General features: G+C 34.3%; 1 protein-coding gene across 9 annotated transcripts in view; it reads right to left on the bottom strand.

The window, feature by feature from the left end:
- Positions 1–14,871, bottom strand: part of TET1 (tet methylcytosine dioxygenase 1) — a 132,383-nt gene that overhangs the window by 13,829 nt on the left and 103,683 nt on the right. For 6 of the 9 annotated variants that reach the window (XM_086382635.1, XM_086382636.1, XM_086382643.1 and 3 more), the window contains 3 exons: positions 5,772–5,983; positions 1,971–2,121; positions 1,539–1,625 (listed from right to left, as the gene is read on the bottom strand). In XM_086382635.1, the coding sequence (XP_086238761.1) occupies positions 1,539–1,625; positions 1,971–2,121; positions 5,772–5,983 (450 nt within the window). Of the gene's footprint in view, positions 1–1,538; positions 1,626–1,970; positions 2,122–5,771; positions 5,984–6,888; positions 6,979–14,871 lie in introns of all 9 variants that reach the window. The other 3 variants (XM_086382637.1, XM_086382644.1, XR_015157096.1) reach the window with 2 other exon arrangements.

The following is a 14,871-nucleotide window of genomic DNA, read 5'->3' on the forward strand; positions in this document are numbered from 1 at the left end:
CAGTACTCTTGCCTGGAAAATCCCATGGATGGAGGAGCCTGGTGGGCTGCAGTCCGTTGGCTTGCTAAGAGTCGGACACGACTGAGCGACTTCACTTCACTTCACTTCAATAGCTAGCCTATCTTGCTAAATGAACTCTTGGCCAACTCCAGTCCACAGAGCAGCCAGAGACATTCCATTAAAAAAAAAAAAAGGTATCATTTTATTACTCTCTGCTTTAACATTCTTCAATGATCTTCCCATATTCTTAAAGGCCACTCTATGCACCTCACTTTCCCTAGCCTGCTGAGCCTCACACTGGTCTTTTCTCAGTTCCGGAAAAGAGGAATGCTTCTTCCTGTATTATAAACACTACATAAACATTACTCATTGTTAATAATAACCATAAGCAAAAACTGATCGTCCATTTATTATATGAGTGTTATAGAATATGGCAGCTTCATCAGATAATTATTTAGAAAAAAATTAACTTTAATTTTAAGGTTTATTTTAAGGAAGAATTCACATCTCATTATCCAATATTCTGATCTTTGAACATGTTACCTTCTCATTATCAGGTATTTTATATGTCCTTTTAGTATAGTTTTCTCCCTAAAGGTCTGATAAACTTCTTGTTAGACTTCTTCTAAGGTATTTTATCTGCAAAAGACAGTGCTCTCTAGAGTGATTTCCCTCTTTTATTATAGTAGATGGGAACAAATAATTTTGATTAATCTTTAAAGGGATTATTTACTTATTCTGAGCTTTCCTGAAAGATGTTACATTCCTTGTATTATAGATACAATTAGAGTAATTCCTGTTGCTTTATTTTGTGTTTCCTATTTATCTTATATCCCAATTAGATATTATCTTATATCTCAGTTACATTTTTTAAACTAACCTTGCTGACTGAAGAATGGGTTTTTTCCCACAACTAGTTCAAAGCTTATAAATTATATTTGTATTCATCTAAAAATTTTTAAATATACACTTCTCAAATACATATTTCTGACAACATTTAGAGCAGTATTTTCCAAGCTGTGGGTCATGACTCTTTAGTGGGCTAAGAATTCAGTTTGGTAGGTCAAAACTAGAATTTAAAGAAATGAAATTTTATTTAAAAAATGTTTTGCTGCATCAGTGATCCTCAGCAATAACTATCAGATATTAACTTTTTAATATTTAAATATTATCTTTGTTATATGTAGTAAGGCTAAATGTTATTTTGTGATAGTTTTATCTATTCATTTCAAGATATATTTTTCCAAATAGTTACTTGTAGTATAAAATGTTTTTACACTCTTGGTCACAGCACAAAGCTTGAAAAACACTGATCTTGGAGTTAATCATTATCTAAATTCTCCCCACTCCAAACAAATCATAAAACATTGCCACACTTAATTTATATAGGTGCCCCACCCCCTCCCATTGCCTACCCACCCCTGATTTGAGAAGAGTATTGAATTATACTTATAGGTTGTTATTTCAATTAAAAAATGTAAGTACTCAACTTATTTAATTTAAACTTAACAATAAGGTTGACTAATTTCTTTGCTCACCATGGCCTCGTGTTCCGGACAGATTGGTTCCGGTTTCATATATCTTCTTTCTGGATTACGTCCTTTAGTAATTCTTTCATAGTAGTGCTGTGGGTAGTAAACTTACTGAGTCTTTGAAATGTTGGCAAATAGCTTTATTCATTGTTCCTACTTTGGCTGGGTATAAAATTCTAGGTTTTTTTTTAACAGTGAATTCTCTTTAGGGTGAGGGAAGGAGGGAGTCAGGGACAATTGGAATTTGGGTTGATAATTAAAGATTTTACCTACATTATTTAGAATTTTAAACTATTTTCTTATATATACATATACACACACATATAGTTACTATTTTGTCACTACGTTCTAATATTAATTTTTTACAATTTAAAAAAAATTTAAAGAAATGTACTTATATATTAATAAGTATAATTCATAAGTAAAAAGGACACTTACATGTAAGGGAGAACTTGGATCAATTCTAAATCTTCTAGGACTTGGGCTTCTACCAAATTTGCAGCCATTGAAATACATACTCCATGAACAGCCAAAAGAGAAGGAAGCTCCACAAGTCTCTGGATCAATTCCTTGACATGTACAGGTACGACTGTAAGATGATAATTGCAAGGGAATGAACTGATAATGTAGGATAATACCTCAAACAGAACATTTCAGGTTCATATATATATATGGAAGCAAGGATGGATAATGAAATTATTTTAACATATCTATTTCATTACTTATTTTATCTAAGGTAGTGTTAACAACACTAAGCTAATAATACTTGAACGTAACTAAAGCTTCAATTAAAATGTTTGTTCAAGATTATAAATCCAATAAAAGGCAAGAAACCATACAGATCTGGAATATATATAACCTTGTTTGATTTGGAGATATCCAAGGTAAGAAATAAAAAGCCTGGATTTTAATCATAGATCAGTTTCCTATCAGAATTTGAAAATTATAGCACCTCATTGGACTTAAAAATACATTTTTGAAAAATGATAAATAAAAGAATATAGAAATTTGATTTTGATCAAAACTATATTTGATTGTGAAAGTCAGGAAAATGCTGAATATGAAGAAGGAATAGTTCAATTATTCTAATTTTCACAAAGATAAAACATATACTTTAAAGGGAGCAAAAGATTACAATTACTTGAAAAGAAAAAAAATAAGATACAAAGAGTATCAAAGAAGAGAAACTTTAAATTGCAGAATTTCAAAGAAGTCAAAAAAGTAGAAAAATGTACTGTGTTTAGTCGCTCCATCACGCCCAACTCTTTGTGACCCCATGGACTGTAGGCCACCAAGCTCCTCTGTCCATTGGGATTCTCCAGGTAAGAATACTGGAGTGGGTTGCCATGCCTTCTTCCAGAGGATTTTCCCAACCCAGGGATCAAACCCAGGTATCCTGCACTGCAAGCGGATTCTTTACGTCTGAACCACCAGGAAAACAGGAATACTGGCTTCCCTGAGGATCTCCCAGGGATCTTCCCGAACTGAGAATGTAGTTTAGCTATTAACTATGAGACCTAAAATTGTCTCCTAAATAGTCAACATCACCAATGATGAGACAAAAAGACTTTAATATAGCTCTTAATATTATGAACCGAGTGTAATATTCTTGCCAATAATTCCTGAATTGAATTGAATCAGGAAGACAATCAAAAATTGAGCAACAGTTTGCAAAATTACCTTGTCCCTTTCAAAAACACAGTGCTATGAAACACTGAAAAAATATAGATAAAAGTACCAAGGAACCCAAAAGACAAAATAACTTATTCCATCAAAGCCTGGGTGGGAGAAAATTAGTATGCAGTACCTCATAGGAAAGTAGATGATATTTGAATTAGAGAATAGCATTTTATCCAAGTGAAATAGCCTGGTTTTGATAATTGTACTGGTACCTGGTACCTGATTTTGATAATTGTACTGATAATTGTACTGTACCTCATTCTCTGAAGTATTATTTAGAACTAAAAGTTTGCAACTACTTCACAAATTATCCAGAAGAAAGTATAGAAAAGAGCAGTAATGATAATGACATGTAAGCTTATGTGTATTGTGTGATTATTTGTGGAATTAGAAATAATGATGCCACAAATAGGTAAGGTAAGGGGTATATAAGAATTCATTGAAGTATTCTTGCCTCATTTCTGCAACTATAAATTAAAAAAAATAGGCTTGATCTACATTGAGTAAAATAGCATAAAACTTATTTATGAATTATTGGGAAAAATAAGCTTATATGTACACAATTTACAACAGTTTCTTTATATTAGAGGTATTACTATTATTATGAAGCCACACAATAAAGTAGATATATTAAAATTATATATACATATTTATTGGTATTAGAAAAATAATAAAAAGCATAATGAAATGATTTTAAGCATTAAAAAAGTACTCTGGAAGATATACAAACAATCCTATGAGGAGGTTAGAGAGGGGATATTTTATAATTTGTATAACAACATTTCTTTTTTAAAAAAAGAGAACTTTTTGAGGAAAATCATACAAAACACTGTTGAAGAACACAAACACTTGAACAAATGAAAAGAAAAATCTTTTAATGGGATTGTAAGATTCAATATCAGAATAATGTCAGTTTATTCTAATTTAATCTAATCCCATTAAAAATACCATTAGATTTATCTTAAAACTAGACAAATTGATTATGAAGTTCATTTGAAAGCAGAAACATTTTTTAAAAAGCCTTGAAAAAACAAGAATGGTGAGCTAGTATAATGCCTCTATAATATACAGAATTCATAAGAAAAAGGATTTGATTTTTGTATAAACTTGGTATTTTGAGTCAAGGGGGAAAGAGGAACTCTTTAGCAAGTAGAGTTGTGATAAAAGGAAAAAAGAATAGAAATGGATCCCTTCTTCTCACTTCTGTCCAGCATAAATCTTAAATGATTTCTGTTTTAAAAATTTCTGATTTCAACAAGAAATAAAAGAAAATATGGGTGAATTATTCTAGAGCTCATGTGAAAGAAAAATGGTCTTAAATATCACAAAAAATTCAGATACAGTAAGGGAAAAGAGATATAATAAGTTACATTAAAAAAAAGTCCCTGAGACTGCAAGGAGATCCAACCTATCAGTCCTAAAGGAAATCAATCCTGAATATTCATTAGAAGGACTGATGCTGAAGGTGAAACTCCAATACTTTGTCCACCTGATGCAAAGAACTGACTCATTTGAAAAGACCCTGATGCTGGGAAAGATTGAAGGTGGGAGGAGAAGGGAACAGCAGAAGATGAGATGGTTGGATGGCGTCACCAACTGAATGGACATGAATTTTGAGTCAACTCCGGGAGTTGGTGAAAGACAGGGGGGCCTGGCGTGCTGCAGTCCATAGTGTTACAAAGAGTCAGACACAACTGAGCGACTGAACTGAACTGAACATACAAAACAAAGTCAATTTGCTGTACAGTTGAAATGAACAAATATTGTGAATCAACCATACTTCAATGAAATTAAAAAACTAAAACACAAACGGCAGATGCTCTTACCATATGAAAAAATATTCAGTCATAATATGAAATATGCAAATCAAAAGAAATTGAAGACATTTATCGGAGAAGGCAATGGCAACCCACTCCAGTACTTTTGCCTGGAGAATCCCATGGACGGAGGAACCTGATAGGCTATATAGTCCATGGGGTCTCGAAGAGCCGGTCGGACACGACTGAGCGACTTCACTTTCACTTTTCACTTTCACGCATTGGAGAAGGAAATGGCAACCCATTCCAGTGTTCTTGCCTGGAGAGTCCCAGGGACAGAGGAGCCTGGTGGGCTGCCGTCTATGGGGTCGCACAGAGTCGGAACGACTGACGCGACTTAGCAGCAGCAGCATCCCCTATTAAATGGGCAAAATTCAAGTTTGACTACAATGAAAGCTATAGAAAAATGGATATTCTTTTACACTGCTAGAGAAAAATGGAAAATGGTACAATTCCTATGGAGAAGCTGATCCTTTATAGAAAAATCTCTCTCTTTCAGACTCCAGGGCTAAGAAGGATCAGGTGTCAAAACGGAAACAAGGGAAGAATTAAAGAGAATATCCTAAAATGGCCTTAACTCACTATGAAATAAAGTCTCCCTTCTAAGCAATGTTCATTCTTTTCAGTTGCATAATACCTAAAATTCTGTTCTCACCTATAATATATATATGTCTATTACTTGGTAGTCAATTTAACAAGATATAAAACTGATGTTAAAACAGTACAAAACAGATTTGATTACTTTTCATTGAGCGTGCATCTTCGGTCTGTGGGATGACCATTGTATGACTTGAGACTCTCGGTAAGCTGTGAGTACAATTTGTCAGCCATCGGGAGAGGAATGCCGTCCCATACCATGATGAGCACCACCATCACAGCTGTTGGGCAGTGGTGGCCTGTACGCTGTCGAACCAGACAAAGAACTTTCTCTTCGTCGCTGCTTCTTCTTAAAACCTGCCAAAACAGAATGTATACATTTATGGAAAACAAGAAACCTAATGTCAAACGCAGTGGATATTGCTTTTAAAGCGCTTCATCACTACATTCTAGTTTTTTAAACTTACTATTTCTTAAAGAATTGACGCCTATTAGGCCTTTAGCTGTTAGACTAGCTGCCTCCAAACAACTCATCACAGGGTATCCAAGGTTACTTGACTAACAAACAACAGGCTGAACAGAAATCTGTGGAAACAGTTTGTGTTTTATTTCACTGTTAACACAGTATTGCAAAACAGACAACAGAGAATCCCATGGAAAAGAGCCTAATTAACTCATCTGCTCTTCCATAATTGTCACAATAGGACAAATCTAGCTAAATGGAAATAACCTAGTACTCCCAACATTAAAAATAAACTCTGAGCACTGATATTTAGCATCTGAGGAAAACTGTGGATATTTGCCTTGGGCAAATGGTTTTGCCATATAAAAAACAATTCATATGTACATAAAGCAATATTCCTGCAATTTTTTTCCATGCTGCCACAGATAGTTATCATACCCATCTTAAGATTAAGATGTTCCAGCTGACAGACAATACAAATTATAAGTAATTGTGAATTTATCTTACACTGCATCATACACATGGGTAGCTAAAAAAAGATTCATAAGTATTTAAAATACTGTCCAGTGGTCCTAGTGTTTACTTTTGTTAATTACATTTAATTACTATGCTTAAAACTCCTTCCATATATCACATATTACAGACAGACTAATTAGATCAATCAGTATGTACTCAGTAAATGATGAAACTGCCCACCCCTGTGACGACAATGGAGCACCCAATAGCATAATTAATATTCCATTTTTGTTGCTATAATATTACAAAAACTTGAGATGAAACTTCTTAAGATGTTAGTTACCCAATATCACTTTCTTCTGTCACTCCAGATGGTTAACAATCATTGCTACCAAGGCATCCCTTGAGTAGAGTTGGCTTTAGGACCTTCCCCCTAAACACAATTATTTACATTAAAAAAATTTTCTATGTTTTTATGTCCTTTTACAGCCAAAAAATACATTTGCTTCCAAATAAGCTCAAATGCAAAATGATATTGTATCAAACAAAGTCACACCAGATAAACTTCATGCTGTCAAACCAAAAAGTTATAGTGCTAGAGTCTTTGTGTAGGAAATGCTAAAATGCTATTTATTCATTGTATTCATGCCTTTTCTAGATCTGTCATAGCTCTTTCAGTGAATAAAAGAAAATTAAGCAAAATGAGTCTGTAAAAGTTTCAATAAGCTGCTTAAGTATCACTATCTTATGGATATTTATGTTCACTCAAAATTCATATAATGAATGCCAAATCTAAACAATGGTATCAATAGAGCCTTTGGGAGATGCAGATGATTAGGTCATGAGGAGGAAGCCCTCACTAATGGCATCAGTGATCTTATAAAAGAGACCCCTTTCTCTCTTTAGCTTCTTCTACCATTTGAAGACACAGGGAGAAAAAGGACCCACCAGTCATGCTGGCACCCTGATCCTCAACTTAAAAACCACAGAACTGTGAGAACTGAATTTGCTGTTTATAAGCCATCCATTCTGGTATTTTCTCTAGTACTCTAATCAGAGTAGGACAAATATTAAACTTCTATGAAATGTTTGAAAATTATAGAAATATTATTGAAAGAAATTAAAGAAGAGCTAAATAAATGGATATACTATTTTCATGGAATAGTAATTATTATAATGATGTTAATTTCCCCAAAGTTTGTTGCTAGATTTGATACAATTCCAATCAAAGCCCTACTAGAATTAGTTTTGTTTGGGCATGGAAATGGACAAAGGTTTTGCAAAGTTTATATGGAAATGCAAAGGACCAAGAAGTGGAAAAAAAGGAACAAAGACAGAAAAAATGGTTAATCAAGTATCAAGACTGATTGCAAAGATATGATAATTAAAACAGTTTAGTATTGGTGCAATAACAGATAAGGAGATCAATGGAATAAAACAGAATGCAGGAGAGCCATATATATGTGGTCACTTGACTATGACAAATGATACTGCAGTCCAATGCAAAAAGTAATCTTTTCCACAAACTGTAGTGGACAGACATCCATATGGGGGGAAAAAATGAATCTTGATGCCTAATTCACACCAGTAACAAATTATACTGTGGATCTAATAAGTTTTTAGAAGAAAATACCTTCATGACCTTGGAGTGGCTATAATATTTTAAAACAGATCACCAAATTTAATAATTCTAAAGGAAAATGTTAAGAAATTGGAATATACTAAGAACTCCTGTTTATCATAAATATTAACTAATAAAGGATTAAGAAAGCATAAAAGCAATCAGTACAATGGGAGACATATCTGCAATATATATAAACAACAAACTATTTTTACCCAAAATATATAAAGAACTTCCTCAAATGAGCAATAAAAGCAAAACAGAAAATTGGCCAAGAAAGTTAAACAAACAAACACAACATCCAAACAGATGATGAGCATATGAAAATATGCTCAACATTATTAGTCATCTAAGCACTACATATGTGAATGGGGTTTTAAAATGGTTTAACTGCCAAGCAAAACAGTATGAAGTTCCTCAAAAAATTAAAAATAGAACCAGCAGTCATATGATCCAGCAATCCCACTTCTGAATATATACCAGAAAGAAATGAAAATAAAGTCTGAAACAAATCTTTGCATTCCCATGTCCATTTCATCACTATTCACAAGAGCCCTGAGGTAAAAGTGATACCCAAATGGTCATCAATAGATGAAAGGATAAACAAAATATTGTATATGCACACAAAGAATAGACACAAAAAGGAAGGAAATCCTGTCACACACTGCAAATGAATGAACCTTGAGGACATAAGTCAAAATGAAATAAAACAGTCATGAAAAAGCAAACATTTTAGGAGTTATCTAAAGTAGTCAAATTCATAGAAACATAAACTAGAATGGTGTTAGGGGCAAGGGTGATAGACAAATAGAGAATTGTTTAATGGGGACAGAATTTCTTATTCGCAAGAAAATGTTTGGGAGATCTGTTTCAGAACAATGTGAATATATAATACTACTGAACTGTACACTCAAAAATGATTAAGATGGTACATTTTTTATTATTGCTATTTTACCACAATTTTTTTTTTAAAAAAAAGGAAAGGAAAGGAATGAAAAAGAAAATGTCATGTTGAGAAAGATGTACATTATTGCAACTTGTACATTATTCATGAGAATGCAAAAACAGATAACCATTTTGGAAAACTGTATTGACCCAAGCTGCACATAGGCAACACCCCCACTATCTCCTAGCAATTCCACTTCTAGGTATAAAACAAACAGAAATATATTTTTGTATTTCCCAAAGACAGCACCACTATTCATGACTACCTCAAACTGATAACAACACAAACATTAATCACCAGAGAACAGCTCAATAAGATGAGAATTCTCTAACAATGCTTAGTCTCACAATTATACTGCTATGAGATAGTTGATATATGCAGAAGACCACATACTGCAAGACTGCATTTACATAAGGTTCAAATTAGACAGGATTAATCAATAACAGTAGGGGGCAGGAGAGTGATTCAGAGGGGCAAGTAATATTGACTGCTGGTTACACAAGTTTGTGCACTTTAGAAAACTTGTGATTGAAGAATTTCTGAAGTCTTCTGCATGTATGATATACTAAAATAATGTACTTAAATCTAAATTTAAAACAAAAACCCAAAACTGCTTAGTCACTTACTGGCTCATGACACTGTAGCAAGTTTCTTAACTTTGCTATAGTAGCACAGACATAGGATCTAATAAATATTAGCCACTAACTTTTTTTGCTTTTTTAATGCATACTTGGCTCCTGAGAACAGAACTCAGCTCATGGAAGACTCTCATTAAATATTTGTTGAACGAATGGTTAAAAACCACAAAAACCCAATGTGGTTGGATTTTATAAAACTTTCAAAAACAAGTTATGCTATTAATAAGACAGAATCTCTCATTTCAGAAACAGTCCAACAAACAGTCCAAATTTTAAAACATTTGGCAAAAATCACATTTTTTGGTAACTGGAACAAAATATTAATTGGTGAGTGGTTGAAGCCAGGGTCTCACAACAGATTCACTTTACTTTTTATTTATTTACCGTGGCCAAGCACCATGTGGGATCTTAGTTCTCTGTCTAGGGATGGAATCCTGTGCCACCTGCATTGGAAGCATGGAATCTTAATGACTGGACCTCCAAGGGAGTCCCCAGAATCACTTTAGATGGTAAATGATGTGTCCAAAATCTGAGTAATGTAATGTTCATGACTACTGTCCTGTCATTTTTAATAGTCTTATTTTATGACATGCAAGTGTTATATCTTATGAAACATCATACATTCTTTTAGTACTTGTGCTAAAAACATACCCCATACTGAATACTGCCACTTCCCTTTCACTTCTCACTTTCATGCATTGGAGAAGGAAACGGCAACCCACTCCAGTGTTCTTGCCTGGAGAATCCCAGGGACGGGAGAGCCTGGTGGGCTGCCGTCTATGGGGTCACACAGAGTCGGACACGACTGAAGTGACTTAGCAGCAGCAGCAGCAGCCATTTCCTACTCCAGGGGATCTTCCTGACCCAGGGATTAAACCAGCGTCTCTTGAGTCTCCTGTATTGGCGGGCGGATTCTTTACCACTGCACCACCTGGAAAGCCCTCATGGATATTACCCTTCGTAAAAAACGGAAAAAATAGTTTGCCACCAGAAATAAGCTAGTATTGGATTGGCAAAAAAAAAAAAATCATTCAGGTTTATCTGTAAGATTACATGGAAAAACCTGAAAGAACTTTTTTGGCCAAGCCAATACAATGGCAATTCTAAGATTTTTGGAAAACCGGTCTACAAAGTAAAGGTGTTATTTAAGGAAGAATTCTGCCACTTGCAGTCATATCAAGTGGACCCTGTGATTATAAACCTCCCTTCATTAAATTAATATACATAATTGGTTCAATTTCTGAGATAACTTCTTGCTCAGTTTTTAAGATGTAGCTCAAAGGTCAACAGCTCATTAAAGTCCTTCCTGTACCCACCAAAAGTTGCTCTCAGCTACTTCCCTCTCTGCTCCCTCTAAAAGCCATTCTCAAGCAGGCGAGTGATAGGGGATTAGCTAGCACACATGTAGTCATGAACAAGATCACCTAAGAGGGTATATTATAGACAGCCTGACTTGAGCAGGTGAAGAGTGATGGGGGAGACCTGTTTTTCCCCTAGAAACCAGGCGAAACTTCCCAGAAGAGGGAGTAGAACCAATAGTTTGAACTGCTTCAGAAAGGTTCTGAGGATTTAGACTTTCTTTGGCAGATAAAGTATCAGTAGTAATCATTGGGATAGTGCTGAATAGCTCCAGAAGTGGCGATAAAAGATCAGTCTGATGATCATTAGGAAAAGATTTCCTAGCTATTTCTATGATGGAGTCTCCTTCTTCTGGATTATCAATTATTCTGCTTCAATAGCCTATCTATGTACAGCTCTGAAATGCACATTCTAAACTATTTCTGTTAACTTGGTCTGGATGGGATAACCTATTTAAATTCTAAACTGTGAGCTTTTGAGGCATGATAGACCATGATCAAGAATAATAATCTCAGATAGTCTAAATAACCTCTGACCATCTAGTAGGTTTAAGGCCACTCTGGAGAGAGAAGACTGCTCTGAGAAACAAAGTTACTGTTGTAATTTATGAGAAAGCAGCTGTAGGTAACAATTTTTTTATATTCTTAAGACATAGAAGAAAACAAAAAATATGGAAAGAAAAATCTCAAAAATGGAGGGCAGTTTCTACATAGCAGTCAAGCTTGACTTCTAGCCATAGTACATTTACATGGGTAATAGAATTACTTAAGTAGTTTTTTATTCCCCTGACTCCAAAATCCAGAGAATTATATACACACTCTTGCTTTGCACAAACAATAAAATAATAATAATGTTGATGAATAGTATGCTTGCATTTAATTATCTTCCATTATAATCATTGGAGAAGGAAATGGCAACCCACTCCAGTGTTCTTGCCTGGAGAATCCCAGGGACGGGGGAGCCTGGTGGGCTGCCGTCTGTGGGGTCACACAGAGTCGGACACGACTGAAGTGACTTAGCAGCAGCAGCATAATCATTAATTTACCTTATAGTATAGCCTAATAATTATATAACTGTTCTTTTGGAAACACAGCATCTTGTTTGTTGGGTCAGAATTACAACATTTACTGGTACCTGCAGATATCTGAACAAAGGCTAATCAAACTATTGTTTCTGAAAACTAGAATTAAAGGTGATTTTTTAAACATACTTTAAAAACAAGTATTATTATAATTGGGAGACAATTATTTTTTATACATTTGAGTCCTCCTAGGAAACTCAACAGAGGGCTTCCCTGTGGCTCAGACGGTAAGTAAACTCCAGAGAAGCAAAACTTTACTGGATTTTTAAAGAGAATAACACAGGTGGCTACTTATAAATTTTGAAGACTCAAAGGTTTAATATATACCAGCAATAATCAAATAGAAATTTGGTTTACAGCTTCAATTAAACATTAAATTAAATATAGCTGTGAGGATTATCTTAAGGGAAATGCATGTAAGTAAATCTTAATTAAGTTGTTCCTAGATGGAAGGTCAGACATTAAAAGATTTTTTAGTCACCCATCTATTCCCTATTGTACATATACTTAGTTTCTGAAAGTTCATAGGAAAGAATAAATGAACATTAAGTCATGAAAAAGACTTTTTACATATGAAAGATAAATGTCCTTTTAAATTTAAAAGTTTTCTGCAAAGCTATAACAAAAAACATAGTACCAGCCTAGGAATGGTATTCCCTAATGGGTCAATGACCAACAGCAGAAAACAGGGGCAAATTTCCTGGTGGTCCAGTGGTTAGGACGCCAAGTTTCCACTGCAGAGGACACAAGATCAATCCCTGGTCTAGGAAGTAAGACTCTGCATGCAGTGAGGTGCAACCAAATTAAAAAAAAAAAAAACTTTTTTAACCAAATACTAAATCAATACATAAAATTATAAGAATACGGGAGACACTATTTTTATAGTATTAGGGTGGAAAAAGTTTTCACAGCAAGATGAAAAATCTTTAAGGCACGTATTAAGTGACGTAAGTTTGACCTGCTAAACATTTCAAGCTCCTATAAAATAGGTCTTCCCTGGTGGCTCAGACAGTGAAGAATCTGCCTGAAATGAAGGAGACTTGGGTTCGATCCCTGGGTTGAAAAGATTCCCCTGAAGAAGGGAATGGCTATACTCCAGCATTCTTGCCTGAGAACTCCATGGACAGAGTAGCCAGGAAGGCTACAGTCCAAAAGAATAGGACATAACCCAGCAGCTAACACTTTCACTTTCATACTAAGATAACTGTCAGATCACTAAAACTAAAAGAAAATCTAGTATGAGATAATGGCAAATATATGATAAAGTGTTATTTATAAAAATACAAAAAATAACATCAACAAAAAAAGGCTATGAAGAGTGAATTCATAGAAGAAATAAAAATGGATAATAAATATATAAAGAAACCTAATTTTACTACTTAAAATGCAAATTTAATCAAGGTAGTTATTTTTAATTGCTAGTTAACAATGACAAAATAGATTTTTCACCAGTAGATTAATATATTTTTTCTATTTAAATGTTTCAACAATAAGAAAGAGATTTATTCTTTATCGTGAATTAAGAATTTGGTGATGGTGAAAACCAAGACAACCTCGTATAACAATTATCCTCCAATTAAAATTTTTTTTTAAAAACTGGGAAAAATTTATCCATTTCCAGCAATTTTTTTCTTACAGTAAACTAGTTCTTTGATGTCTATTTTAAAAAAAATTTATGATAGTGAATTCAAACCACTCCTGAAGAATTGAGCTATATATTCCATTTCAGTATGCAGAGAAGCAAAATCTCACGACTAGTTTCTGCTAAAAAAAACAAAACAAAACAAATCCTATGTTCACTTAATCAAACATTCTTGAAATTTAGGAAGTTGGAGAATTTGACTTCACTCTTCTGCTTAACATACTTCAGCAGGTACCCAATTTTTAACATCCTAAGTCTTCATTTGGGTATACTCAAAATTGCTAAAAATCATTATCTCTAAAGGAGAAAACTAAGATGTGTTTCAAAATTTTAAATTGTTTTGAAATTTAATATGGAGTTTTAATTTTCTACGTGGATACAAATTAACACTGAATTTAATTTTACTGTTATTTTATTGTTCTTTTTAAATTTTTAAAAAATTTTAATTGGAGGATAATTGCCTTACAATATTATATTGGCTTCCAGCATACAACAATGTGAATCAGCGATAAGAATACATATGTCCCCCTATTTTTATTACACAATTTAAAGAAAGGAAATTAAATAGTCCTTGTAATATTAACCTTAGCAGTAAAGATTCGAAGGTAACTGCTACTGCTAAGTCACTTCAGTCGTGTCCGACTCTGTGCGACCCCATAGACGGCAGCCCACCAGGCTTCCCCATCCCTGGGATTCTCCAGGAAAGAACACTGGAGTGGGTTGCCATTTCCTTCTCCAATGCATGCAAGTGAAAAGGGAAAGTGAAGTCGCTCAGTCATGTCCGACTCTTAGCGACCCCATGGACTAAAGCCTACCAGGCCCCTCCGTCCATGGGATTTTCCAGACAAGAGTACTGGAGTGGGGTGCCATTGCCTTCTCTGCGAAGGCAACTAGGTTCCTGCATAAGCTCAAACAAAAATCCATGGTCCGCAGAATAGACTATAGTTAAAGCTAGGAGCAACATTTATGTCAAGTGTGGCTTACATTAATTACCCAAGAGAGATCACTTTTTGAGTTTATCCATAACCGTGAGAGAAAA

The sequence above is a fragment of the Bos grunniens genome, chromosome 28 (genome assembly GCF_055505025.1).
Source record: "Bos grunniens cultivar Pamir isolate PY7600 chromosome 28, Bosgru_T2T1.0, whole genome shotgun sequence".
Lineage (NCBI taxonomy): Eukaryota > Metazoa > Chordata > Mammalia > Artiodactyla > Bovidae > Bos > Bos grunniens.